At 39.9% G+C, this 27548-nt stretch overlaps 4 protein-coding genes across 4 annotated transcripts; 3 read left to right on the top strand and 1 right to left on the bottom strand.

Moving 5' to 3' along the window:
* Positions 1-8492: 8492 nt before the first annotated feature.
* fibina (fin bud initiation factor a) lies at positions 8493-10044 on the top strand. The gene has a single exon (XM_031860146.1). The coding sequence runs from the start codon at positions 8493-8495 to the stop codon at positions 9153-9155; it is 663 nt and encodes a 220-aa protein (XP_031716006.1). The 3' UTR covers positions 9156-10044.
* A 3267-nt stretch (positions 10045-13311) lies between these two features.
* tmem276a (transmembrane protein 276a) lies at positions 13312-15645 on the bottom strand. The gene is made up of 4 exons (XM_031860106.1): positions 15003-15645; positions 14495-14608; positions 14246-14383; positions 13312-14096 (listed from the first exon to the last, which is right to left on the bottom strand). The coding sequence occupies exons 1-4, from the start codon at positions 15391-15393 to the stop codon at positions 13849-13851; spliced, it is 891 nt and encodes a 296-aa protein (XP_031715966.1). The 5' UTR covers positions 15394-15645; the 3' UTR covers positions 13312-13848.
* A 706-nt stretch (positions 15646-16351) lies between these two features.
* Positions 16352-21093, top strand: spi1a (Spi-1 proto-oncogene a). The gene is made up of 6 exons (XM_031860120.1): positions 16352-16397; positions 16940-17084; positions 17592-17685; positions 17770-17957; positions 18878-19037; positions 19143-21093. Exons 2-6 carry the CDS (start codon positions 17058-17060, stop codon positions 19451-19453), a joined length of 780 nt encoding a protein of 259 aa, XP_031715980.1. The 5' UTR covers positions 16352-16397; positions 16940-17057; the 3' UTR covers positions 19454-21093.
* Positions 21094-21130: 37 nt separating this feature from the next.
* Positions 21131-26397, top strand: LOC116390294 (protein regulator of cytokinesis 1-like). The gene is made up of 14 exons (XM_031859811.1): positions 21131-21330; positions 21771-21903; positions 22002-22124; positions 22223-22456; positions 22538-22708; positions 22816-22965; positions 23069-23216; positions 23312-23448; positions 23539-23634; positions 24022-24168; positions 24281-24391; positions 24518-24625; positions 25138-25308; positions 25908-26397. The coding sequence occupies exons 1-14, from the start codon at positions 21320-21322 to the stop codon at positions 25977-25979; spliced, it is 1812 nt and encodes a 603-aa protein (XP_031715671.1). The 5' UTR covers positions 21131-21319; the 3' UTR covers positions 25980-26397.
* Positions 26398-27548: the final 1151 nt, after the last annotated feature.

The raw sequence follows: 27548 nt of genomic DNA, 5'->3' as shown, positions 1-27548 counted from the left end.
CAGAAATCACACAGTTCATTATGGAGACGTATGATGCAGGTCGTTGGTTAAGAAGTAATGATGCTTTCAGGTCATATTGTTAAATCCATTGATCATAACCATTTCATTTACATGAGAGAGATAATTGTTTTTAAATCTCATTCCAATTGAAAACTATTGCAGGTTTTCAGAATATCTTCCCTGCTATGTGAACATTGAAAATCTATGCATGTTGTTATCCTTGAGTTTTGAACAATTGCAGATGTTAATGTACTGGTACATTTGTACTGTAGAGTATGCATGACCTAACACCTGCTTTGAGCAGAGCTAACTCCTGTAAAGTCGTTAACAGCGTCTTAAACATATCACCTCCACTTTTTCAGTGTTTATCCTTTTCGGAGGTCCAGACGAGACATGATGTTTCTTGATGTGACAGAATTTTAAACTGTAAAGAGTATTTTCTAAGTAAGTACTCCAGACTGATTTATATAATCTGGCCTGGAGTGAATTTCAAGGAGAGTCTGATGAAACTGAACACGTGAATCCTCAGATTTGCCGTTTGAACACTTAACTGGGAATCCGCGTTCTGTTTCACCTAATGGGATAGGGGTAATTTATTTTCTGAATGAATATGACCTTGGATGTTATACGTAACCAGCTACTAATCTTTTTCCTGTTATCTTCTTCTCTCTGAGAGCAATGGTTCATCTTCTCACTAGCACAAATGCTGCACAGTTTAAAAGGCTGCCTTCATGCCGTCTGCTGTTGGCGATAGCACAATATGGGTACTGCATAATAAGTAATAATGGCATGACCTTGCACATCTCTGAAAATATAGCAGTCTAGGGGATTAAGCTTTCTGTTCTATGCTATGCCTCCTAATAGGATTGTACTTGAGCAAGTGGTGTACTTGACGTTGAAGCACAGTGACGTTAGACCATATATTTAACTGTACAATAGGGTGGTATCAGTCGTGACATGAAGTGTATCAATAACATTGTTTACTTCGTTCCTGTTTACATGTAAAAACATATTGAAATGTATGAAAATAATGTAACATAAAATAATTTGGATATCACTCTTTTCTGTATTAAATCATGGATTGTATCTTTTAAATGCACTCCTCATTTGTGTTACTCTTATGATATAAACAACAGACAAACAGCCACTGGGTCTGGCTGATATTATCTTCATGACTATTCAAGTTGAACTAAATCTGCAGACCGAACAAACCGGAGCACAGAGGAGTGCAGAGAGGGTTTTCTTTCTTTCCCTCGCTATTATCACAAACTACAAATCTTCTTGCCAAAGAGTGTTCATGTAACATATTGTTAAAAAGTTTGGGTTTCTATCACAAACCCACTATTTGAGTAATGTAGGATTTTCCCACTATGACTGTCTACTGCCACTGCTGCTCAGCTTTCACTTCTAACTGCTGTTCTGTTCCATGTCATGAGATCTAAACATTAATGAAATGGTTTACTTTGAGCTCCGATGATAAATGTTTAATACTTTCATTATTTCCTGTGTTCTGTCTTTCTGTTTGATACCAACACCAAGATGGTTTCACCTCTTTAACCTACAGATGTAACATACTGGCCTAAAAAGCTATCTATCTATTGCATTTCTATCTTGTAGTGCTGCCATTTCATATTAAGGGAAGTACTTGTTGTGTGATACTGGAAAACTATGAAGGGGATGCTAAAGAAGTATGTAAAGTATGTGCAAAAGATGGAACTTAAAAACAAAAATAATTAAATGAAGGCAAAAAACAACACAAAAAGCTTATATCTGCAATATTACAACAAGCTGCCACTTCCTGGTGGAAAAAGTACTCGAACCGTTTCATTAAGTAAAAGTAGGAATGTAGGAATGCAGCAGTCAGGGGGCTTTCTGCAGGGCACCAGAGTTCAAGCTGTTTGTCTACCAATAAATCAGAAGCAGTGTTATTTACATTTTAAACAGAGCAGTTTTCCAGAGATATTATTCCAACCACAGCTTAATTTATCAGTATTGTTAACCACTCTCCCTCTCGTACATATTGCACATTAGTTCTTGGTCTCTAGGAGCACCTCAGCTGACTGATGTTATTCATATAGCGCAGCGTAGATTTATAGTGCAGGTTGGCAAGGTAATCGGTGGGCCCGCTGAGACTGTGGCCATAAATCCAACAGCACCAAGGTGTAAACAAGACAGCGAGCCAATGATGACCAGCAGAGGACAAAGGAGTCATAACACAGATATCCACACAATAACCATCCAGCTTAGTGCAAGAAACGGTTTCCAAAAAAATTACAGAATTACAGAAGCAGAACATTCATGACAAAACATGTTTAAAGAAAATGGCAGAGTGGCTCTAGCGCTGGCATTGCAGGTCTGTTGGTCGGTCCACTACTTTGGTTCGGACTGAAACATCTCGCAACTATTAGATGGACTGCCCTGACGTTTTGTGCAGACATTTATGGTGCCCAACGCAAAAATCAGCTTTCATAAACTCAGAAGTTTCAAGCAATAAAAATGTCTAGTTTTTTTTTGCATTTTGCACAGCAGCTGGTGAAGATAACAGCGCAGCAGGCATGGTGGTAAAATGTCTAGCTGGGTGAAAGAGGGGTGGGATTCAGATGTGAAGCATAACGGCAGTAACAGATGAGTTGACCTGAGTAAAGCCTCCTGCACTGAGAAGCAGCCGACGAAAATGACTTTGCAGAGCAAGATGGATGAAGGAACTGACAACCTGTACAGAGGGTCAAGGCAAAAACCTGCAATCAAACAATTTAGCAGAGTCACATTAATCCTTCTACACAAACTAGCCATGGTAATGAAACTATAGTAATTATCAACACCATCATTGCTATTATTAGCTGTATAGTAATAGTGTAACAGTTTGTGTGTGCTAGTGTATCTTGGAATAAGTATTGTAGAAAATCATTTAACATCTGCCTAATTTATGTAGATCTGTTCCTTCGGAAATCATAACGATTTTATTTTTCTTACAATTTCTCCTCCCACGGATGCAATCAGTGCCAGTAAAGTGCAGGCGGCTTCAGAGTAAACACCTGCAAGTTGATCCACCTGAGGTCGTGTGCTGCTGGTTTATGTTTGTGCTCTGCAGTGCAGATTATTCTGTAAATAGAATGAAGCAGGTTAATTAACATAGGACCCTAGCCCTATTTTTAGGCCTCTGCTCAAAAATTGCATACCCATACGCAAGAGTCCCGAGCTCTAACTACAAGGTCTATTTTAATAATTTTGATGCTAGAATACTGGTAACACTTGTGAGATGTGTTGAATTGTGTAAATATTTTGTATATGTTACTGGTTAATAACTGATACACTTATGGCACAGCTCAAATTGAAAAATTTCCAGGTTCGCCTGAAAAAAGCACTTGCATTGAACATTTTTGTTTTAAATAATGCAGCTGCAAGCCTAAAACCACGCCACAGTCATAGAACAACACGTTTTACATGTCCCCACAACATATTTTACTTCGATTGAGTGAAGCAGGCCAGCATAAATGGTCATAAAAATCAAAATTTTGATTTTCGGAACCAGCTGTTGCATTGCTGTATACTAATTTGATATACTATATAACTAAATATTAACTATATATTCACTTTTCTTATCACTAAGAGTGTTCAATAATCCTAATAAATCAGTATGACACCATTTTGAATAATTTTGAGCAGTTATGATGTGTCATATCTGTCATTCATAACAATAAATGGCTCATAATGTGTGTCTATGTGACTTTGGTAAGGCCGATTTACTAGTGTGAGACATTTTTAGATGCGGGATAGTCCAACGGGAGCCATGCAGGGGTGTTTGATCGTATCCGGGTCTGTTTACTGACTAAAAATCGCAAAATGCTGGGCGAACCCCCCTCTCTACATGGATTGCTCCACCCCACAGAATCGTCTGCCATTTTGTGATTCATTCCGCCAGCGCATTGATCTCACTTACAGACATGCAGTAGAACATGGCGGGCAGAGCTGTGCAGAAATCGGCTCGAATAAATCCATTTTTCATCGCCAAAAGTTTTTTTACCCAATTTTTTTTCTCGTGACCTGCGGCTGATGTTGGCATGCATACCCATAACTTTTGAACGGTTTGAAAGAGAGTAATTTGGACGCCACTGTGCGTTTCCGGGTCGAATCGTGCCCCTCCTGCATGTGTTCATCCGCCATTCGATCCTGCTCCGTGATGAGAGAGCCATAGAGTGAGCATAGGTCGTCGATTTTTGGCCAAAATTGTGGCAAATCTTCTAGATATCTTCCAGATATGATATTAGTTCATGTATAATTGTGTTTGCAGTGTTTACAATGGCTGGTATGATGATGTTGCTCGGACTTTTCCCGTTAATTCGATATTTAATATGTCTGGAGCAATAATCATATTTCTTTGTGAAAAATGCTTTCTACGACACGCTGAATGCTGCACACTCTAAAACAGCCCCCCGTGGGGGGCTCTCGGGTCCTATGGGTTTTAAACAAATATTTGTTAGTCCAGGTGTTGGAGAAAATGACACACCTGTGAGGTCGCTGATGTAAGGACACTGATGCTAACAGCCATGGTGCTTTTTGATGTTTGTTTGGTCATCAATATCCTCAATTTAAATGACGGCTCGGGTAGAAAAGCCACTTAAAACCATATGCAGTCCTAAAAACCTGGAAACCTCCCATGAGCTGGTGAGCCAGGGAAGTTGAAACCATCAGTTAAACGACAACAAAACACTTTATGTCAACAGACATGGAAAAGGTTGCACATTTTGCACAGGAGGAATTTATCAGTAGAGCAAACAACATAATGCAAAACAGTATGATGAGCAGAGTGGGGAGGCTGAGGGACAGAATCCTGAGAAGTGAAGAGCAAACAGAACTATCCTCATAATAAACAGTTTTTTTATGTAATTCTGACTTCATTTGAAGACAATTCTGCATGTTTTTATAATGAGTGTGTATGAGCAGATTCAGAGGCTAAGCATGATTATGTGCTGATTGAAAACATTAACTGTTGACATTTCTCCACAGGAGAGAGTCCAACACACACACAGTCTCTCGGAGGTGGTGTCAAAGTTGAGAGCAAAGAGAGTAATTTCACATCCACATTTTTCCATTTAATAATAGGTACGTGGTGAAAAACATCCACTCTCATTTGCAGTTTTGAATTTACATCTGTAACCTTCGGCGGATTAATTTCCAGTGGATCCATTTGTATTGCTCCCACTTGCTTTTAAACAATGGTGTGTGTGTGTGTGTGTGTGTGTGTGTGTGTGTGTGTGTGTGTGTGTGGCCTTCTGTCATCATTCAGCTGTGGTTCATGTGTGTAGGAAGAGAGAGAAAAAAGATAGAATAAAATGCTTTTTTCTCATTGCATCTCCTCATATTATTTATCGCCACTTGGGGGGGGATATTCCATGGTGTTTTCCTGTGTAGGAATGTTGGCTGCAAAGTTGCTCATTTGACAAAGCTGACACCTTCTCTTGAATATATCGTGCAGTTACAGCAAAACTTAAGAGCGCTCAGACATACCATGCAATCCTACAAAATTAGCATTTTGCTGATAAGTGGCACTAGAGCTACATGATACATTTAAATGGGATATTACTCACTTGAAATTCTTAAAGATTCACCCTTGCATACAGTGCTAATATTTCCTGACAGCATTTACGGCAAATATTCTCCAAAACATATTTCCACCACCAGCCAGGCCTGACTGTAGATTTTATTACAATATCAAAACTTTATCAAAATGAAAACAAGAAGTTTGAGCTCTCTGGGTGCTTTTTAAATTGATTGGTGATTAGGACCGTGTTTTAATGAAGGGCTACGGGAATAGACCTTGCTTCACTGCTAATAACTGACTAAAAACTTGTCTGAAATGAAGTTGGGTCATTAAAGTTCACTGTGAGTCAGCTTCTCGTCTCTGCAGCCTCCCACACAGCCTGCAGGGCCTCGACCCTCCTGTTCCCTCCGATCAGCATTGTGAAGAAACACATTACCACCATCTGAAAGACATCTGACCAAACTACAGCCTTCAGGCCTCCGTACACACACAAACACATACAAACAAACAGACACAACATTATACAGTCGAGGATCAACAACAAAATCTCTCCCAACTCCGCTAAATTATATTTGTTGTCACATCTGTTGCTACATCTGCTTGAGGCAGCTTTGCCCTGCAGTTCCCCGCTCTGCTTTGGCGAGCCGGTCAGTTTACTCTATCTGTGTTTATGTTGAGAGAGGTGCTGTATTTATTCAGGTGTGTTGCTGAAGAAGAAACAGAGAAAGGCTGCATGCCGGGAAACCTCAAGGTGTCTCTTTGCTTGCATTCTCCATTCAACAGCAGTACAACAGAGGTTTTCACTTGATACATCTCTCAGCTAATTGTTTTGGTTGTCTGATCTGCAACTTTTTGTTTTGGTTCAGTCTTGCTGCTCTGATTGGCGTCATATACAGTACATCCAGCCATAGCAGCAGCTGTTCTCAGTGGAAAAAGCCCACTGTTAAACTGTACACTACCTGCTCACCACCAAACCACAGGCAGGCAGAGTTAGTGACTAACTGGTGAACATTTAGCAGCTATTTATTATGATGATCTGATTAATCACCCTCTTTCCACTAAACTCTGCTGTCATAGGCCTTTTTGTGGCAGATATTTTGACACGCTGTCATTGATGATATCATAAGGCCTGTACTCCATTTAGTTTTGCCCATCCACTGTGTATGCTCTCTCAAAGATACACTAAAAAGAAGCAGAGCCATTGTTAATGGTATTAATTACACCTGCTGTGACACTGAAAATATCCGCTCTGAAAACTAACCATTTCCTCCATCGTCTAACCTGAACACCTGCCTCCAATTCCCTCATCAGCTCCCAGTATTAATCTGAATCTGCCCTTTAGCACTTGTTTCCTGACAGATTGTGCCTTGTGGCCGTCGTGTTCCAGCTTTCTAGTCTTATCTGGCTTCCTGTTTTCTGAGTCTTTGATCCCACCAAGTGTTTTGGACTTCTGCCTGCACCGTGTCTTGGTCTTGTTCGCTGCTGACTGCAAACCTGTTGCCGACCTTTATCCTCCCTTTTGACAAGGTAAATCCTGCTTTTATCCTTCTGCTACTGTCTGAGGAGTCTGCCGCGGCTCTCAATCCAGAATTGTTAGAGTGAAGAAACATGCAGCAACTCCTGAACATCAACACATAATGAAACATATTTGATTTTCCATATGAATAAATCAGATGTTTCACGATTGCCAAAACTTTTTGTTTCTTTATATCGTGTCTACCATGGTGTGTACTAACAAAATACTCAACCCCCTGCTGCACCAAATACTGAATATGGAACATGAATGGATGGAGCAAACGGAGGACAAAACCATCCATATCCAGTCTTGTGTTTACAGCTTTCCATATGTTTCCAGTTTGTGTGAGTTTTGCAAACGTGCTGAGAGACGTATCTGAGACCACCCTGTGATGATGTAATTACCCAAGACAGGAAGTAGCCCAGGGGACTCTCCCTCCGTGCAGTAATGCAATCACCTGAGTGAATAATCAGAGCTCTAACTACACTCTCACAGAATAGAAACGCATCGCCCCTGTCACTATACATATTGTCAAAAGATCTTTAAAAACCTATTCCTCATATCCCTGTGTACTGTTTAAAAAGAAGAATCAACAGGCCGTCTGTTCTTTTATTGCATGTAGTTATTTTTGGCTTGCAAAATTTGTTAGTAACTAAAATAACTGATCTGTTTTTTATTTGGAACTGTAGTTTATTTAATGGCAACATTCTTGAAATATTAAATATGAGGGATGTTTGATTAATTTATTGTAATATGTGATCAGTTTTATAGTCAGACATACAAGTGAGTCAGAATGATGTAACGAAAACTAGCCATGAACTTCACTGCTGTGTGACGTAGATGGATTGCATTCAGGCAGGCCTTGAATACTTATTTATTGAAAGAACTTGGTTAAACATTTTTAAATGGTAAAGAAAATGTTCAAATGTCATGTTAGCATTTGGTGATCTTGAAAAACTGAGATCGTGACTTGCAATTTGTTTATGAAGACACGCCCTGGCTCTAGTGTCATAATATGAGATCTAAATCGGCTTGTTTGTTTGTACCAAATAACAGAATAAACTTGTTCAAAAGTTTAAAGACAGTTTCGGGTAATGTAATATGCCAGTTGAGCTCCTGATTATCTGCACAAACTACTGCTAAAATGATTTACAGATATTTTAATAAGGACTATATTAAAAACAACTATACATGTGGTTGTAAGTTAATGATAATGATAATGAATTTATGTTTAAATATAGATAATATAAGGCTGTAAGAAACCTAAGTTTGTATTGTTGCGTGCGACTTTTGCTGGAAAGTGTGGCTGCAGTAGGCAGGGGCCACCGGGGGCCCTCCAGACTAAAAACAAGCGGTCTGCCCCTTTTATGTGACGGGGACTGTGTAACTTGAGTCGGGATGAAAACTGTGCGCCGGATCCAGCTGCCAGTGCAGATGCTGTTCGTCAGAGAGAGAAAGAGAGAGAGGAGGTGCATGATGGATCCCGTCCCACTGCTGCTCATCATAGTCACATCTTTGCCGTTGTGCTCGGCCGTCTACACCGGGCCCCTCCAACCGGAGATCTCCAATGGCACTTTCCATCACTTCTTTGTCCCGGACGGGGATTACGATGAGACTGAAGACCTGGAGGACTGCCAGATGCTGTTTAAATTCTCGGATGTGTATCCATGTGGGGCCTCCGAAGAGAGGGACTCCGTTGTGAGGGACGACTTCATCATCACCAAGCTGCAGGCGGAGGACGCGGCGCGGCTGCTGGAAGGCATCGGCCGGACTGTGGCGCACGACCTGGACGGAGAGGACAGCTACGGCAAGTTCCTCCAGCGGGAGATCTCACAGATCGGCGAGGCTTTCTCAAGCGTGGAAAAATCTCTGCTGGAGCTGGAAGTGAAGTTTAAACAAAGTCAAGAAACTGAGCTGAGAGAGGAGCTGAACGGCCATGTGATGAAGCAAGTGAGCGACATCCGGGGAACTCTGAGGGAAACTACAGACATCTCTCTGGGACTGAAAGATAAACACGAGCTGCTGTCTCTCATCATTCGCAGTCATGGCAGCAGACTGAGCCGCCTGAAGACAGAGTATCTTAATGTTGGCTCATAGGGGGCTACTGAGAGTGTGTGTGTGTGTGTGTGTGTGTGTGTGCGCGTGTGTGTGTGACCCTCCAGTTCAAGAAACAACTGGAAAGTTAGTTGTGGCTTATGAATATCTTTCTTTGAATATACCTGACCTACGGCTATCCCCATTCTTTGGATGTGTCATTAAAGCTCAAACACAAACATCCAGACATTCCTCTGAGTCAGGGGGAAAAAGGAAACATGAATTATGTTTGTGTGGAGCCCTCTTTGCCATGTCCGAAGAAGAAGAGTTTGAAGAGTGTGAAAATAAAAGCTTTCAGCTTCTGAATCAATATTATGGCTATATATTTTTTTTTTCTGTTTAAATTATGTTGTTTATAAAATTGTAGGTTATTGCTGATTAAATAAGTGCTTATTATTCATCACATAAGGCGTGTTTCATGTTGTAATTCACATGTTTTTTTATAATAATTTGTCCTGAGGAAGACACACGGCCATACAGTGATGTATTTTACAAACCATCTCCCTTCTTTGAAGCTTGAGGTTTACATACGTAAAAACCTTTTAAAATCTGAACTTCTGATTCATCGGCAGTCGTGTCGTTACGTCACGTTTTGTTGTTGGCTCTATAAGTGGCAGACTCAACCATCCTGTCAAGTCGCACTGGTTAATTGCCGTCTGAAGTCTGTCATTGCCTCCCATTTCCATCTGGAAGTCATCTATTCAAGTATGAAGTATGTTCGTCTAAAAGTGGCCACTGTTATCATTATCTACTCTTTTGCCTTTCATGATCTATAAAATCTGTGGTTTGTTTGAAATGTATGATTTTGGATGATGTCATTTTACTAAAACAGACTTATAAATGATATACAGCTTGTTTAAATCTCTAAGAAATAAATTCTCCCTTGCTCTTCTGCTGTGTCGACATACAACATCTCATTTGTTTTGACTTCCTGAAGGCATTAATCTCTACCCTGCAGGGTCACACACACAGGGGCGTTTTTTAATTTGCAGTGCCTTTTAATTTAACATTTTGAATGCCTTTGGTAGAAATGTCTGTATTTTCTGTCTTTAACTACCGTTTAATAAGACTCTCTTGTTTCAGCTAAAGTCTGCAACAACCGCAATGTTACTGCCATAAGTGTGCCCACTTTTTACAGAGATCATGTCTGTGCAGACGTGAGGGAGCCAGATGGGCTTCATGGGCGCAACTGGGTGTGATTTCCTCTGTCTGGTTTTCCTCACAGTCCAGCTTCCCCTGAGGGACCCCCTTTTTAAAAACAGTTCTCTGTAGCTCTGCACAGTGCGGGCCAACCCCGTCAAAAAACCCAGAGCTGCAGGAGCTCTGTGTGCATGGAAACCCTATATGTCTGTTTGGCTCTTAATTTCCATGAGGTACGGAACAGGGTTCACAAGATTTGGTTAAAATGTCCACTGTGTAAGTAAAAGGAGCGGCTCACGAAAACTCGCAACTAATCCTACCATCTTACTTAATTTGTCTCTTTTGGCTCTAATCATTAATTCCACCTATAGAAAATATTTTTTCTGCAGATTGGTTTCAGGTCCCTGATGCTTAGGAGGAGGAAGGCCTGAGTGTCAAGCACGCAGTTAGAAGAACGTATTCTCCTCTCTGACATATTTGAAGGACAAACAAAGACGTCAGGAATGTAGAGTGGAGCTGACTTGAGAACACACTGATCCCTCTCTGTGCAGAGCACAAAGCCCCAAAACCACATGCCTCATATAGTGTTGTTATTATTAGAAAGATGAGAGCTATTTGAATACTGCAACTGCTACTCGTCCTACCATTATTATTACTGCAATGGATACTGTCTTTTACTACAAATACTAATGGTATTACCGTCCTTCAGCTACACCGGCTACTACATGTTTTTATAAGACTCCTTGTTTGAAAGAAAGACAAACTGGTCACTGCTCACATTTAAATGAGAATCATTTTAACTTAAGGTCCACTTCCTGGCTTTTACAGGTTAAATGTTCAGCAGGTCAACACTTGCTAACTGAGCTTCATCAGGAGCTTTCAAATGCTTCTCAGTGGACCAACTCCATGACAACTGAGAAAACTCCCACTCAGCAAATTCCATTTTCTGATGAGGACAATGAGATGTGGTTGAAGGCCGGAGACAAAGCTAGCAAGTTGACCTTGAGTTAAGATTAGTTTGTTAAACTTTTCTATCTATAGTCTAATATTCACTCCGACACTGTGGCAGAGAAGTACTCAGATCTTTTACTTATGTAAAAAGCTGTAATACAACAGTGTATAAATATTCTGTTACAAGTAAGAGTCCTGTATTCAAAATGTTACTTAAGTAAAAGTACATAAGTATTAGCATGAGAATATACGCAAAGTATCAAAAGTAAAAGTACTCATTCTGTGGAATGACCCATTCCACAATAATATTTATTTATATTATTTCAATTTTTTTACGTTATTGGATAATAATGAGGGATGCATTAATGTGTTTATCACGTTTAATGTTGCAGCTAATGAAGGTGGAGCTAATTGTAACATTAAATACTGCATGGTGGCTAAAATCTATAAAAAATATTTTATTTGTTGATTATATTTTCTATTAATCTGAATAAGTAAATAACTTGTAACCAAAGTTATTGGATAAATGTGAAAAAGTGAAAAGCGCTAATAAAGTAATATTTGCCTCTAAAATGTAGTGAAGTAGAAAAACAAAGTTGCGTGAAATGGAAATACTCAAGTTAAGTACAAGTACCTCAGAACTGTAATCAAGTTCAATACTTGAGAAAATGTACTTATGTTCCACCTGCTGTTGAGACAGTCTGTTCCCTTTTGAAGCACTGGCCTTTTTACCTCATACTTTTATCTGACAGCTGCAGTTATTATGGTCTTTGCTGAGAGAAACGTTCAACCCAGTGACTGAGGTCATAAAATCAAATGCACTGTTAGATTCAAACTAGCAGGGAGTATGTGGAAAAATTAGATGCAGGATTTTCTCCTCATTAAGTAAAATATCACCCTGTAATAATCCAACCAAATTAGATTTTTCAAATGTAATATGTAAATAAAATGAAGTATTTGGTGTAACATATATTTACATAGCAAAGCTCATTGTAATGGTTTCTTTTGCAGTGTTGCATCATTGTTAGTGACACAGAAGACCTGCACCGTTTGTTTAAGTGAAGAAGGACTTGTTCCCACTGTGCACTTTGTACAAGTCGTTCATGAGCAGTAAGCCAGAGGGGATTAGTGCTGCTCTATGCTAAAACAATTCATATTATGGTTTAATTTCAACACTGTTCATCTTTCAGCTTGTCACAAAGTGCAGATCATTTTATCATAGATTTATTTTTTTGTGTTTATGAAATACTGCACATCATATGTTCATTCTATCATGAACGTATAATTACTTACAAAATCAGTCTCCAGTGGCCAATGTGGTTCTAACCAACAACACGGATTTATTTAAAGGCTGCAGCAGCACAATAACTCCATGAGGATAATAAATCATTTGAGAAACACAATAGTAAAGAGGAGTTGCTAAAGAGCAGAAAAACTTCAAGAAGTAAATGAAGCCAGGAATTGGATGTCATAAAATGTTTATTTCTCATAAAAGTTGTGGACAAGTAATTACAGCTTACAGTGGCTGGTATGTATGTTGTCAATGGACACAAATTACTAATAGTAATCAATCATATGTTTGTGCTGTTGTCAGAATAACGTGATCAGAAAGTTAATCAGTAGTTATCTGGATTTCATTTCTTATTTTTATAATTTATGTTTAGGAGCTGTTATTTCACCGTAATGCACAGCAGACAATTACTTCACTTTTTCTGTTCTATTCTTATTATTGGATTGTTTTATTTTTGTTACTCAGCTTTGGCTACTGACTCAAATTTTGGTCGCTGACATCGTCTCATTAAGTTTTCAGAAGTGGCTAAATAACACAGACTGCTTGTAACACAAACATAAATATAAAGAGCTGCTGTTTAAAAATAATGGTGTTGAAGTTTTGACTCCATTAGTATGCCTCTCTGCTTACATACCAGTGATCTCAGTGTGAAATACAAAAGACGACCACGAGATGTATATATGACGTCTGTTCAGTGTGTCACACAGGAAGAAAAAATTGTTCTGCAAGGCTGCTTTATTTTTCAAAAATATTTTGATGGGGGTAAGACCTCAAGAACGACAAAACATTTCCCTCAAACACAGTTTGGTCTTAATCTTCATATTTTTCCTTGAATAAACACAAATGCATCTGCATACATACAAAGTACATGTACATATCTTGTTTTGAATGGGTACATAATGATACACAGTTGCCCTTTGAAATGTGACAGTACACATCCACAGTTTGATCTTCAATACATATTTCAAAGTTGTGCTATTGATTGTCTGCCAGTGATTCTTTTTTTTTCTTCTCATACTAGCAGATTTTACAGAAAGAAAATTTGTATAACTATTCTCCTCTTGAAGAGCAAGCAATTAACACTGAACAGTTCATTCATAAAGAGGGATAGGAAAAAAAGCACCAGAGGGACTGAAATCGTCTTCAGTCAAATGCCACCTCTCTTTCGTTTCCATGTGAGCGAGAGCCAGTGTCCTGTGCTTTCTCTGTGTGAAGGCTCTCTCTGCTCTGAGTCCCTGGATATAACTGTCCGTGCAGCAGGGCTCGTCACTGTTTTAGGAGGAGACAGGTGTCTGTTAAATGTGCGGCGGCCTGTCACACACAGCCGTTCTCCTGCCTGGGCTTGTGCACCGCAGGGGTGTGTGGAGGGTAGAGGGAAGGAGCGAGTGTACACAGGAAGCCAGCCAGCAACGTCAGGCCCAGTCCACCCCAAGCACAAAACATGGACCAGCCGTAACCGTGACTGATGTCCTCTGGTATTCCAAACATGTAGCGAGGATAGCGGGACAGTTCAAAGTTGATCCCAGCCACACATGTGCAGAGGGAGATAATGCAGCATGTCCCTGCCAGAGAGGAAGAAAAACAAGTCACACGACAGCAGTCCATTTGCATCTCCTCTGATGCATCATTTCATCACTTTCTCATTAACAAAGACATCACTGCCCCTCTGCGGTGATTCGAGGTAGTGCTCTTTATGTATATCACATCTTACCTCCCATGAGGAAGAGAAGTCCAGCCACATACTGCATCAAATCATGCTGCTTGCAGCAGCCCAGCACGCCTATGATCCAGCCGAACAGGATGATGGATATGGCCATGCCTACGAAACTTGCAGTCATCCTCTGGAGGTCTGCAAAGTGCACAAGGGAAGTGTCAGTGTTATTAGACGGGGCGCTGAGCAAGTTTCTCTACATTTATTCATCAGATTATCAGATTATAGAAGGGGGTTTTGGGAACTCACGGAGCGCGTGCCACTCATCCTGCCTTATTGTCTTCGTCAGATTGATTGGCAGATTTCTGGGCAACGCTGATGATGAGTAGTAGTATTTTATTGGTGTGCAGCGCGGAACCAATCCTGTGGATGTAAACAACACAAAGAGGATGTCACAAAAAGCACTGAGATCAGATGAAGAGCATATCACAAGACTCTCTGCTGCCACCCCCTTCCTAAAAAAAATATCACCCAACCCCCTTCCACCACCACCCACCCGTCCACCCACACCATTGTAGAGTAGTTTATTGTACGCATCTCGAGGCTTCTGTTACTACAGCTTGCCCTTTTATGCTGAAAACAACACAGCAAGTCGAATTGTAACTGTGCTGCGTACAGGCCTTGAGGGTCTGTGCGCAGCATCAGCACCTTGGATAGCGCATTCGTGCACAAAGTATGCGCGACGGCGCTTCGCACACAACACAAATGTCCAAAACAAACGCATTATAGCACAAAATATGATCCCGGAAAACCAAACCTTTAAAGATCAAATCCTCTATCTCCAAGTCAAATCCCCCACGGTGGCACTTTTTCCACAGTCCGGTGATGGTGGAGTTGAATTGCCGACTGCAGAGGGACTCCATGGCCGGGGCAGGAGGCAAGAAGTGCCGCTTAGCCCGCAGCAGCATTTCGCCGCTCATCTTCTCCAAATGTCGCTCCTTTGGCAACATGCGAAGTGGAAGGTTGTTGTTGGAGATGTAAATGTAGCCGGGGTCGTTTCTTTTGTTTGAATAATTCTTGCAGCGTTCTCGGTGCCTCCTCGCGTCGGTCTCGTACCAGTTGTCAGTGCTGATAGCCACTGCTATCAGTCCCAAAGCGCAAAATGCCAAAAAGAGACCTGCCACGGTTAAAGTCCTCATAGCAGCCATGTTCCATGCGTATCTCGCCTCGGTGCCGTGATAATTCCACGGGACAGCAGGACTCTGCTGCTGGCTGCTGCTGTCAGTGTTTGAGGTGGGAAGGAAATTCAACAATACATGGAAATCTGAAAAGCAGGTAAAATCCCTAAGACGCTCATGTCTTAAATGTGGTAACCACCGCCGAAATAAGCCAAATTCCGAGGAGCAGGATAAATAAGGGCCTCAGTGAGCTATTTTGGCTGTCTCCTCGCTGCCTCTGAACTCAGTCTAGCCTAGATACTGGTCAGTCCAACATTTCTTTCCAGTAGATGGAGACAGAGCAAATATTTGAAAAGCACAACAAGCCCCCAGGCCTGCAGTTACAGTATGATCTGAAAGAATGGCCGAAGTTTGACACAGTCATACTAGAGGAAGTACCCTCAGGTTTTGACATTTTGTATCACCTCGGCTGCTGTTGTCTAAAGCGTTCACTTATGAAACACCGTCCATGTTAAACAGGCCATGTTAAACCCCTTAGAGGGCCTCGTTTTTTTCTGTCTGGTGTACAGGAAACTGTTTCATCACATCCAACAGATTGCCTCTGGTAACTTTCCATCTCAACATGGCCAAATGCATTACACACATCAAACAGTACAACAACAAAATAATGAAATATCTTTTGGTTCATTGTAATATTCTGAGAGAAGCTATACAAAATCATACTTTTCTAAAAGAATAAAAATAAAAATAGTTGTTTAGCCACAGCATATGTTTCAGGTATTATCTCTTTAGCTAATGTCTACCTCTAGCAGGAATACAAACACGTTTCAGGGACACAGTGGCTCCAAACATTTCCGTCATGTTTTCACTGGTTTCATTCTCATGGTCAATACTTCCTCAATTGAAACCATAATGCCAAACTAAAGAGGAACAAGCTTGATTCCAAACTCATTTTTGGTTTCGGCTCCTGTGTGCAGCAACTGTTAAAGAAATTCCTATCGGTAAATTTGTCCGGGGATTTGTTGTGATTGATGGTAAGGAAACAAGTAAATCACATTTTCTTGCACAGCAAGTGTAGGGAAGCCTGATATATGTTTCATCAATATCATTCTATTTAGCTTTTTTTAAGGGCACATGACTGCAGCACTTAGACTGACAAAGGGGGAAGTTAAAGCATACAAGTGCAGGCCATTATATGTGTGATAACAAATGTCTATTTTAACAGTGTGACAGTTTCTACAAATATCTTTAGAGGATTCATACATGCATCTATTTTTACTATTGTTATGGTTTTGGGATAAAAACAACTTTTTAGACAGCACCATACTACTACTTTTACTCTGGACCAATACTAAAATGTTTTAAATATATATCGTGTATATATAACTGCTTATTAAAACAGGTATCATTGTGAATCCTTGTACGATAACACCTCTTAAACATGCAAGAAATGCATGTACATATGATTGGCTCATACATGATACTCAGCCAACAGGAACAAGCTGATCATATGCATTTGACAATTGGATGATATGAACGCAGGCTCTATAGAGTCCAGTTTGTTTCTCACTTTCAGTTCCCATTTGTCTGGTGAAGTCAGCTCAGCGAGGTTGCGCGTTTCAGTGAAGCAATAAGAAAAAGTTGACGTCCAACACAAGCTTCAAGAACAAAGTTTCTCATGCTGCCTTGTTTACATGATGGACGGATATACCATATCATCTGTAAGTGCTGCTCTTTTATTGATTAATGTCTGATCTTTGTTCAGAGTTTGTGACATTGAGATAATATTTTCCTGTTTGTCAGGCTGTTTATTCTGTTTCTTTAGCTGTTTAAAAAAAAGAGGTTTTCTGGAAAGTAATTCTAGTGTCCAAGGTGGAACTTAGACATTCTCATTGCTGATTAATTATCTGAGAAGAAGATGAGGGCTGGGCGTTGTTCAACCAGGACATGTGTATTTGTTTTTGCTGTGAGAATTGGGAGAGTAACCTACACTAAACACAACTTTGTGTATGAACTTGTGTATTTCCTCTGGTGATCAGCTGCTCTGTTAATTTAATCTATTAATTCCCTGTCTTTATCTTCCATTAAAGTAATGAAGATCAAATAAATTATATAAATAAAAGTACTTCTAGAAGAACACAATGGACATATTTGACTTAATGTTGTCAGGAAAAAGAGACTCAAACTTTTACTTTCTCTGTGACAAAATAAATTTTTCCCCTCCAAAGGCGTCAGAGGAACTTGTTCCAAATGAACCAGATAATTATCGGCCACCTGCAGAGCTGTACCCATATCTCACTACTGTGGGGGAGATTTATGAAGGTGAGAAGACTGGATTTAACAATTGAAATGAACACGAATCACTGCACGACTGAGTGCCTGACAGTACTTTCTGTCACTTTTCAGACCATAGATGGACCTTCCACTCAGAGCGTGTCCAGCCGACGGACTTTGAGAATTCTCCAGTGAATCACCTCATTGAGCTTCAGTCTGTGTCTCCTCAACAACTGGTACAACCAACATACCGCTACAGCAGCGAGTCCATGCCCCTTCACCTGGACCCACCACTCGTACCCCTCTCTGTGTCACCACAAGTAAGTCCATGTGTAGAAATGGATGACGGCTCTAGTGTGAAGAGACGTAATCTATACATATGTGACCTGAAATTTTGAAATGAAATCATGATGTTCTGCAGTAAAAAGCTGCCTAAATAAGGATATACCAGGTCAGTTTCAAACCTGATGTTATTGAAAAGACAGGAGCTAAAGCACAAAGACAAACTAGGGTTTTGTTAATTTTTTCTACTTGTTTTTTAGTTAAGTTTGGTACTAATTTAATACAGCATGTTCCCCTTTCAAGTGACATTATTGCAAATCAAGATGTTAACAAGGCCACTAACAATTCTTCATTTAGTCCATAAAATGTCAAAAAACTGCATAAAATGCCCATCATTATTTTACTCATTCAAATGGCTGGATTTATCCAACCAACAGTCTAAAACACAAAGTTATTCAATTTAAAACAGAGCAAATCAGTAAATGTTTATAGTTAAGAAGCTGCAGGAGAAGGGAATTTGGGAGATTTCTGCTTGAAAAATGACCAACAATCAACACTGTTGCTGTTATACATTTATATACATGTTGAATACAAGGTCAAACAGAAAGGTTTTTGTTTTTCTCTTCATTTATTGCTGCCAACATAATAACAACACAATACATATTTTAGGATATACTTTGAAGAAAACAGCATGGATTTAGATACAATGAAATCTAAAAGAAAAAGAGGAATCTCACCTCTACAAATACATGATGTGGACAGTCAGGGATATTTTCTCTGAAATGTTGTCTACATCACATGGTCTTCCAGAGCATTGAATTCTATTTTGGCAGAGTTACTTCCTCTTTTAGCACAATGACTGAATGTTAAAGAAAAATGTCAAAACAAAAGAAAATTGCAGCTCTATCACTCCTCTGTGGAAACTTGAACCATGACATGCTTTAAATTTCACGTACAGATCCCATATTACACCCCATCCCTGTGCTACCAGTACCAACCCTCTGCCTCGCCTGGACATTACTACTCAGAAGAGGAACAAAGAGGAATCAGTCCTCCGCTCGAGGTATCAGACGGGGAGGAACTTGAAGACCAGAACCACTCCTTCAGGAAAGACATTAGTGAGTATTTCCAATGTATAAATCTACTGCAAGTCACATACATATAACGCCTGAGGAAACTGCCAAACTAAATTGCTTGACTGAGTCTCATATTTTCAAATCCAGGCAACAAGAAGAAAATCCGCTTGTACCAGTTCCTCTTGGACTTGCTAAGAAACGGTGACATGACTGATAGTATCTGGTGGGTGGACCAGGACAAGGGTATCTTTCAGTTCTCCACAAAACACAAAGAAGTCCTGGCCAGCCACTGGGGTACTCAGAAAGGAAACCGTAAAAAAATGACCTACCAAAAAATGGCTCGAGCTCTGAGGAACTATGGTAAATCTGGAGAGATTAAAAAAGTGAAGAAAAAGCTTACCTACCAGTTCAGTGAGGAGGTGCTGAGGAACCTCTACTTACGCCAGTATCCTCACTGATGAGGGAACACAGGCTGTCTTTCATTACGCTGAAATCACTAAACTAGCCAAGATTGTGTTTTTCCTGTATGCAATTTCACTTCGTTTTTCTACCAAGTTTTCTTACATAATTTATTTTTGATGACGGTGTAAATCCTCTCCTATGCCATTTGCCTCTATAAACTTCTTCATTTTAGACTCAAATGGAGTTTGCGCATGTAAATTTAAGTGTTTGTGTACAAGGATTAAAGGATTATTAAACATCAGGGACAACTAAAAACAACTGTTTTTACATAATCTTTTGTCATGAATGTCTGGTTTGTCAAATGAACTGAATCCATCTGTAAACGCACACAAATTATGTTCTGGCCTATAGTGAATATGTGTCATATAGTCCAGAGCATGATGTGGCCCATTTCTAATTTAGGGAAATTTGAGTGTCAGAGCTGAGCAACATGGCTGCAAATTAATGTCACTTTTTTTAACCCTGGTCCAAATGGGAAAAGGGGGGGAGAGCAAACGTCAGATGTGTAGGTGGTAAAAAGCTGTGGGAAATAGTGAAAAGACAGATAATTGAAGCATTCAAACAAGAAAAAGTAGCAGAGACGTGTGTGCAAGATAACTGGAAAAACTTTAAATGCAGATGTAGCTTTGTGTATGGAATCTGTACAGAGCCTACCTACGAAAAAGGCATTTGGCTGCTGGAAGGGCCTGACCAAGACCACAAAATCTGTTGTGGTCCATGCCAGCCTGGAAAAAAACACACTACAGATAAACACACAGGCAAAAGTAAAGTGTGCCATTCACACAAGAGTAACCATATAATATATATTCATAGACCTCACCTTAAGCAAAAACCGATATGAGAAACTAAACGGCACAAACGAGGGCTGAGACAGACCCAGATAGAAATAGACTGGGGAGCCATGGTCTGAAACCAAGAGTTAGACCTGAGAAAAATAAGGGAGTTAGATCTGTCTACAGTTAAGTCTTTGTGATTAAACTTTAGCATATGAACTTAATAAAGGCCCATTCATTTTAACTACCTCCCAAAATAAAGGGGAACCAATGGCATTGTGATAGACTCCCTAACATCAGTAGAAACCTTTAGAAGAATTTTACTTTTTTTATTTTTAAAAATGATTTATTCCTTACCTAATATCAAGCATCAATTATGTGAAACACGGTATTAAATATTGCTTGTGTCTGAGTAGTAAAATATCCCAAATAAAATAGATGACAATACATGTAAGTGCATAAATTATAAATAATGAAAATAAACAATATACATAACTAGAAATGGTCTTCCATTCAAGGTTGGTACATTCCAGGTCTAATGATTTCTGCAATCTTACATCTTTAAGCAGTTATTTTGCAGATTTCATACATACAGGCCTATATTTCAGGGATTTACAATATAGTTGAAATGCATTACAAAAAGCAATACAAATGGATGGAGTTTTCATAAATTTGACTTTGTTTATATAATATTTTGCCATCCACACATTACATCTACATGTGGTTGGAGTTCGACATGTTATTTTTTTCTATTCTTTCATTTGTTTCCAACACAGCAAGAGGAAAATAAAATATGCTCTGTGGTTTCAATGTCAAAATAACGGACATCACTTTCAAAACGGATTAATTTGAAACGATAAAGTACCGCCCCCCAGAACAGCTTCCGCCAACGTCATCCGTCAAAGCAGCCAATCGGAGTCCAGGCGTTGTTCCGGTGCAGATTTCAAATCCGTCGAGTCGACAAGCGAGCTGGTGTCCCGTCAACCGTAGCCACACCGACGTTGATTTGTTTTTCCGAGACCGATTTTTCTAACTAACCCGTTAACGAAGATTGTTTTTAACATATATGTTGTAAGTTTGAGGAGCAATATGAGAGTAAGGTTAGTAACGTGACATTTTAATTATGGAACAATGACAATCAGTTAGCAAACGTATTTCCCGACTAGCCTGTCGATAGCTTAGCTTAAGCTAACTAGCTTTAGCTACTGTGAGCAGACGCACACAGCTCGTGTCGCTTTGGGACAGATGTTCTGTCTGCGTGTGCTGCAATGACACATGTTGTGGTAATCACTCATGCTCGATCTGGTATTTTATTTAGCGTTACAACGAACACTAATGCGCGTGGAAGCTAGCTAACGTTAGCTTGCTCAGCGGCTGAAACGATTGAGGCATTTACCGTTAGTAACTTTAGCAGAGAGCTAACAGTCTGATACCTGATTTTAAATGACTCGCTCGCGCTAATGTTAATATTGGTTTTACTGGTAACAAGTGTTGAACCTACAGGACACGGACTCACTCGCACCAATGCTTTTCTTTCCAGTGAAGTCCACGCAGCAGAGTGTGGTGCATATCTTAACAGAGCCCAGATCAGGCTGCAGGACATTTGGGATGAAATTGGGATTCCAGAGGAACAGCGCGTCCAGAGAACAAATGATGTTCACAAGCACATTAAAGTGAGTCTCGTATCAATTTAAATTAGATTTAAAGTCTGGTTGTTGACCTCGCAGAGCTAGCAAATTGACCCGTATTCTTGTTTTGTCTTGTCCCGCAGGCTCTGCTGGACCTAATGATTACGGAAGAGGAGGAGCTCAAGAAGAGATTAATGAAAAGCATAGAGTCCTGTATAAAGAAACTCAATCACTTGTGCACTGAACTTCAGCTGCCCCCATTTAAGGTACAGTCTTTTATTTGTATTTGTTTAATATGTGGTTTTCATAAACCTGTCAGGGAAAATTACTAATATGTTTGGACTAACTCTGGATTTCTGCAAAGGAGGAAGATGGCTGCTCCATGTTGCAAATCGAGAATAATAGCCGCACACGTCTAGAGCTGATGATGGAGCAGAAGAAGAAGAGAATGGAAGAGCTCAAGGGCCTCATTGCCAAAGACCGTGAGCTGTGTGATATTTTGTGCACTACCCCATTTTGCATTGACCATGACGCCGTCCCCTCACTGAATCAACTTGAGACGTATCATGCCTACCTGGATGATCTCACCAAGGAGAAGGTATAACTGACGTTCTGGTTGTCTTAATTATTAGTGCCTTTTCTTATTAGGGTTGTAAGTTAACCTGGCTCGTTTTTTCAGGAGCGACGTCATGATGAATTTGTAGGCGTCAAAAGGGAGATCGTCGTATTCATGGATGATCTGGAGCGACACCCAGAGACGAGCTTTGAGACGGATGTGATGTGTGAGGATGAGGAGGCATTTTGTCTGTCAAATGACAACATTGCTGCTCTCAAACTTCTCCTCAGTCAGGTAATTCTATAATATTTGCCATTAGATGTTTGTTATTCTGACCCTATGATTTAAGTCTACGATATCATGTATTATAATTGATGTATTCTTTTTATGCCTCCTCCCAGTTAAAAGAACGCAAGGCTAAGAACGAGGACCGTTGTGCAGCTCTCCGTTCTAAGATCCAGGAGCTGTGGGAAAGACTTCGGACTCCCCAAGAGGAGAGGGAAGCCCTCTCTGAGCACATGCTTATGTCAAAGAAGAGAAACATCGAGACAGTAAGAAATCTGGCTCAGATTAACCCATTTCAGGCCATGCGTTGGTGTGTTGTTTCACCAAACATTTACATAACACATTTGAGTGAGTATTCTGTCTTTCCAGCTCCAGGCTGAGGCCCAGCGTCTAGAGGAGCTGAAAATGCAGAGCATGAAGTCTGTCATCGAGGCCATCAGAGCTGAGATCGCTCTTTTCTGGGAACGATGCTTCTACAGCCAAGAACAGCAGCAAGCTTTCGTTCCATATCATGATGGTGAATAGTTGTGGTATAATGACAATGCCCTTGCACTGAATATATGCCGTTGATAATCGCAAAGTGTATTCTTAATGCGTGTTTTATTTCCCCAGATGATTTTACTGAAGAGCTTCTCAACCTGCATGAGGCAGAGGTCGGGACCCTGAAGGTGTGTTTCGAGGACCACAGGGAACTCTTTGAGGGAGTCACAAAATGGCAGGAGAACTGGACCTTGTACTTGGAGCTTGACGTAAGTACTATCCTCATGAGTTTAGTGGGGAAGCATTTAAAACAAACGTATCTTGGTGTGGTTACGTGTGGTTGTATGTACCTATCTCAGAAAAAGGCGAATGACCCCTCGAGGTTCAACAATAGAGGTGGGAACCTTCTGAAGGAGGAGAAGCAGAGAGCTGACCTGCAGAAAAGTTTGCCTAAGGTGAGGAAGGTTTAAATATTATTCTATTCTATTATTGAGATGTTCAGTTTATACAAAATCAGGATTGCAATTCAAATAATGTCACGCTTGTAAGGGAAGCTGTTAGTGGGGATAAAAAGACTAATTAGCAATAAAACAAATGAGCTCAAGGGAACCGCATGTGAGGAGAGGGGAAACAGCTCTATGGTTGTTGGTGCATTACTGATTTTGTTCAACAGGTGGGGATGTTCAAACTAGCATAATCTCACTCTGTAGTTCCTGTGCAAAATTGTAGCCACCAGATTTAATATAGATAGAAATTGTGACTGTTATGTAATGTAGTCTGCTGTCGATGGGAAGTGTGAACATGTACACGAGGTAAAATCAGTGTTTCCCTTTTTGTTGCAGCTGGAAAAAAGTCTTAAAGCTCAAATTGATGCTTGGGAGGAGGAGCATTGCAAAGAATTCCAGGTCAACGGACAGCAATTTCTAGAGTACGTGCAGCAGCAGTGGGATCACCACCATGCTGATAAGGAGAAGGAGAAACTGGAGAGGGTGTGTTCTTACTAAGATTTAAAAAAAAAAAATGCATTTCTTTCAGTCTTAATTTTCCCCCGTCTCAAAAGGATTGTCAATATGACTACATTCTTCTTTTTGTGTCAATTAGCAAATGAAGAAAACAAAACAGACACAGGAGGACATGTTGTATGGAACTTCAATGAGAACGCCATCCAAAAGGCGGATGGCAGGGACTCTCACACCTGGAAAAGTGAGAAAGGTAAGATTGTCCTGCAGTTTTGTTGGATTTGTTGTTTCACCAGTGCATGTGCAGAGTGACACTAACTGACTGACGGTACCGTGGTGAATGAATAGTTTCAAACAACATTTCCTTTGGTCCCCTCAGCTCAACGGCACCTCAACCTTCTCCACTCCTACCAGCTTCCTTAGTTCAGGCCTCGGTGGAACCATGTGCCTGCCCTCCACCCAGAAACCACCTCTGTCTGCCAGCAAGGTATATTCAGTCCGTTTGACTCATCTCATGGACAACATTCATATCCACATTATGACGGACCCTGTAGGTTAGATTGCTAAGCTCTCTATCTGGCTGGTTGCACAAAAATATCCCGTAGTTTAAGATTTTCCTTAGTCAGAGTTAAGGATTCCTTCAGATGTAATTGGTTGCTCCTTATTAACCGTTTCCTTGAATTGTTCGCTTAAAGTTTTCTCCTTGTCTCATACTTAAGGAATCCCTTAAGTATCGTTCGTTAAACTGTATCTTAACCCATTTGTGAATAAGACAACCCATCTGTCGATTGTATATGATACTTATCAGCGTGAATGACGGTCTGCAAAACTCTAACGCAAGCTACACTTGTGATGCTTGGATGTGGCGGCTTTGCAGGAGCGTACTGTGAATGTGTGATGTTATAGATATTTTTTTGCAAGTGTGTTTCCAATTCTTTTTTTACCTGTAGTCTGAAATTAAGTCAAATGAAAAAGCACATCATCATGGTCTTGTTGTAGGGTTTTGGCCTGCGACCCCCTGGACAAGGAAAGACTCCCCGTGCACTAGACAGAAACAAGGAAAACCTCTCCCATCTAAGAAACACTCCAAGTGGCACACTAAGGTCTCAGGATACTCAAGATCACACCTTCACCTCCAACTCTGTTGCGGACTTCTATTCGGAATTTTCGGTAAATCTAGTTTTACATTTGTTTAGTTCATCCCTCACCATAAAAAGTCTGCTAACATACAATCTTATACTGATTTTTATTGGATTACAATAGTACCATGAAGTACTGTAGGATTATATAGTTAACTTCCACCGTTTGGCATCATTAAGCTAAATCAGAGTTTCTGTTAACAGCTGTTGGACCAGGAACTGTAAGTCCCAGAAAATACACTTTTTATGTCTCTTCATATATTTTTTGTATTTTAGCTGTTTAGTAAAAATGTGGGTATTTATGAAATGAAGCCAAAGCTGCATAATGTCTGGAAACGGATAATCTCATAGTGGTAGACCATGGATACAACAAATAAACATATCGGATTGTTTTTATGAGCAGTGAATCATGAGGAAAATGTGAAAAGGATTGGAACCTTTTCACACTTTTCTCAACTGTAAATGCTTAACAACTCCTGACATACCAAAGACTCAATCACTTGTTTCCTGGGCTACAGTTTAACTCCACTAAATATTAACATTTAGCGTTTTATGTTACCGTGCCGCAACATTTTGACTCCTTCAATATGAACAAAGATCCTGACCGGTCGTTTTCACTTTTCTCCACAGAGGCACCTCTCGACGGCCTCTAAATCAAATGCGAAGTCCGGACTGCTGAACTCTACTGTCGGCCATCAGTGATGCCGTCCAGTCGGCTGCTCCGGCACCACAAGTCATCCAGCTCTGATGTAGTTTGGTGTAATATTCAGATGGTGGACAAGCGGGAACATTGATGTAAACTTATACAAAACATGTAAATATTTCGGGTCTCTAGCAATTCTCTTTTCCTTAAACTGTATTCCAGGGTGAGCCCTACTGTTTTCTCTGCTGTATTTGGGGCAAGTTATTGATGATTGTAGCAAGTCAGATATGGCTTTTTATTTTAAGGCTACAGCTTTTTAAATGTAACTTTAACCATATCTTGAGCACTACTTTGTTGTAGTGCTGTAGCAGCTAGCCAGAGCACCATGGCTTTATTCCTCCAGCTGGGATGACGGCTACGTTTGCTCTTCATAGTGCTTTTTTTTCAAAGATCAAGCTGTAAATAAACGTTGACACCTATTTATGATTTTGTCATTTCTAATCGTACATGACTGTTTTCATTCTAGCCTGTATAGTTGAGTTACACAACATTCTGAGTCCCAGTCAGAAGGCATATCTGTTAAGTGAAATATTTTGACCACATACTGATCATAGTACATACTGTTTATGGCAAATGATATTTCAATGGCATACATCTCATTCAACTCGGTGTCAAAAGGCGCAGGAACTCGGCAGCCTGGAAGAATTTATAGTGCGTCGTCATACACATTAAGGTACGCTGACTATCAGGCATCCCCTTTCTCTCAGTTCCTCCTTCACTTGATCGTCGTCATAACCTCGCTCACAGACGGTCGCTGGTTGTGTATTTTAGGATATTTTGATTTGAGAATATTTTTTCCTACATTTAAATTTGTTTTTTTACACAGGAAATATTTTTATGAGAATTGATGGCATACTATGTTTTGACATACCATATATGATTTTTTTTAATGAAATATATTATTTTCATGACATTCTATCCTATGACTTACTACATTTTCATGACATGGTCTGACTTTTTTTTCAATACTATACAATTACTTTTTTTTATTTGATTTTACGACACTGATCTTTTATGACATACTTTATTATGGCTTTAATGACAGACTACTAGGATTTTTATGACATACTATGACTTGTGACATTTTGACATGGCTTTTTTGTTGCATTTTATATTATGACATTTTATATTATGACATTTTAGTGACATGCTATAGTGTGGCATTTATATTTTGACATTTTTATTTCAATATAAATTTTGTATTGTATACCCAAGCTGAGATTTTTTTCTGGCATACTGTAGTGACATTTACATATTTCTTATTTCATATTATACTGACATTTTTTGACACTAGTCTGGCATTTTATGGCATATTACACTGACATTTAGGTTGGACATCGTTGTGGCATATGAACATTTTAATAACATTCTATAGTATGGCATTATCGTGGCATACTGTATTATGACTTTAATTTTTTCATTAAATCATTTTTATTGTGTACTTTCCGATAATAAAATGTGCTATGGCTATTGTATAGTATGCTTGTTGCTTTGTATTGTATATGATATGCAACAGGCAAAGTAAGCACTGGAATATGAATGTACTGAGATGTGTTTTTGTTTTCATT

This window comes from Anarrhichthys ocellatus, unplaced genomic scaffold, assembly GCF_004355925.1.
Source record: "Anarrhichthys ocellatus isolate YVR2014 unplaced genomic scaffold, GSC_Weel_1.0 scaffold2, whole genome shotgun sequence".
Lineage (NCBI taxonomy): Eukaryota > Metazoa > Chordata > Actinopteri > Perciformes > Anarhichadidae > Anarrhichthys > Anarrhichthys ocellatus.
Note: the sequence above shows the minus strand (reverse complement) of the source record. Positions and strands in the feature narration are given on the sequence as shown.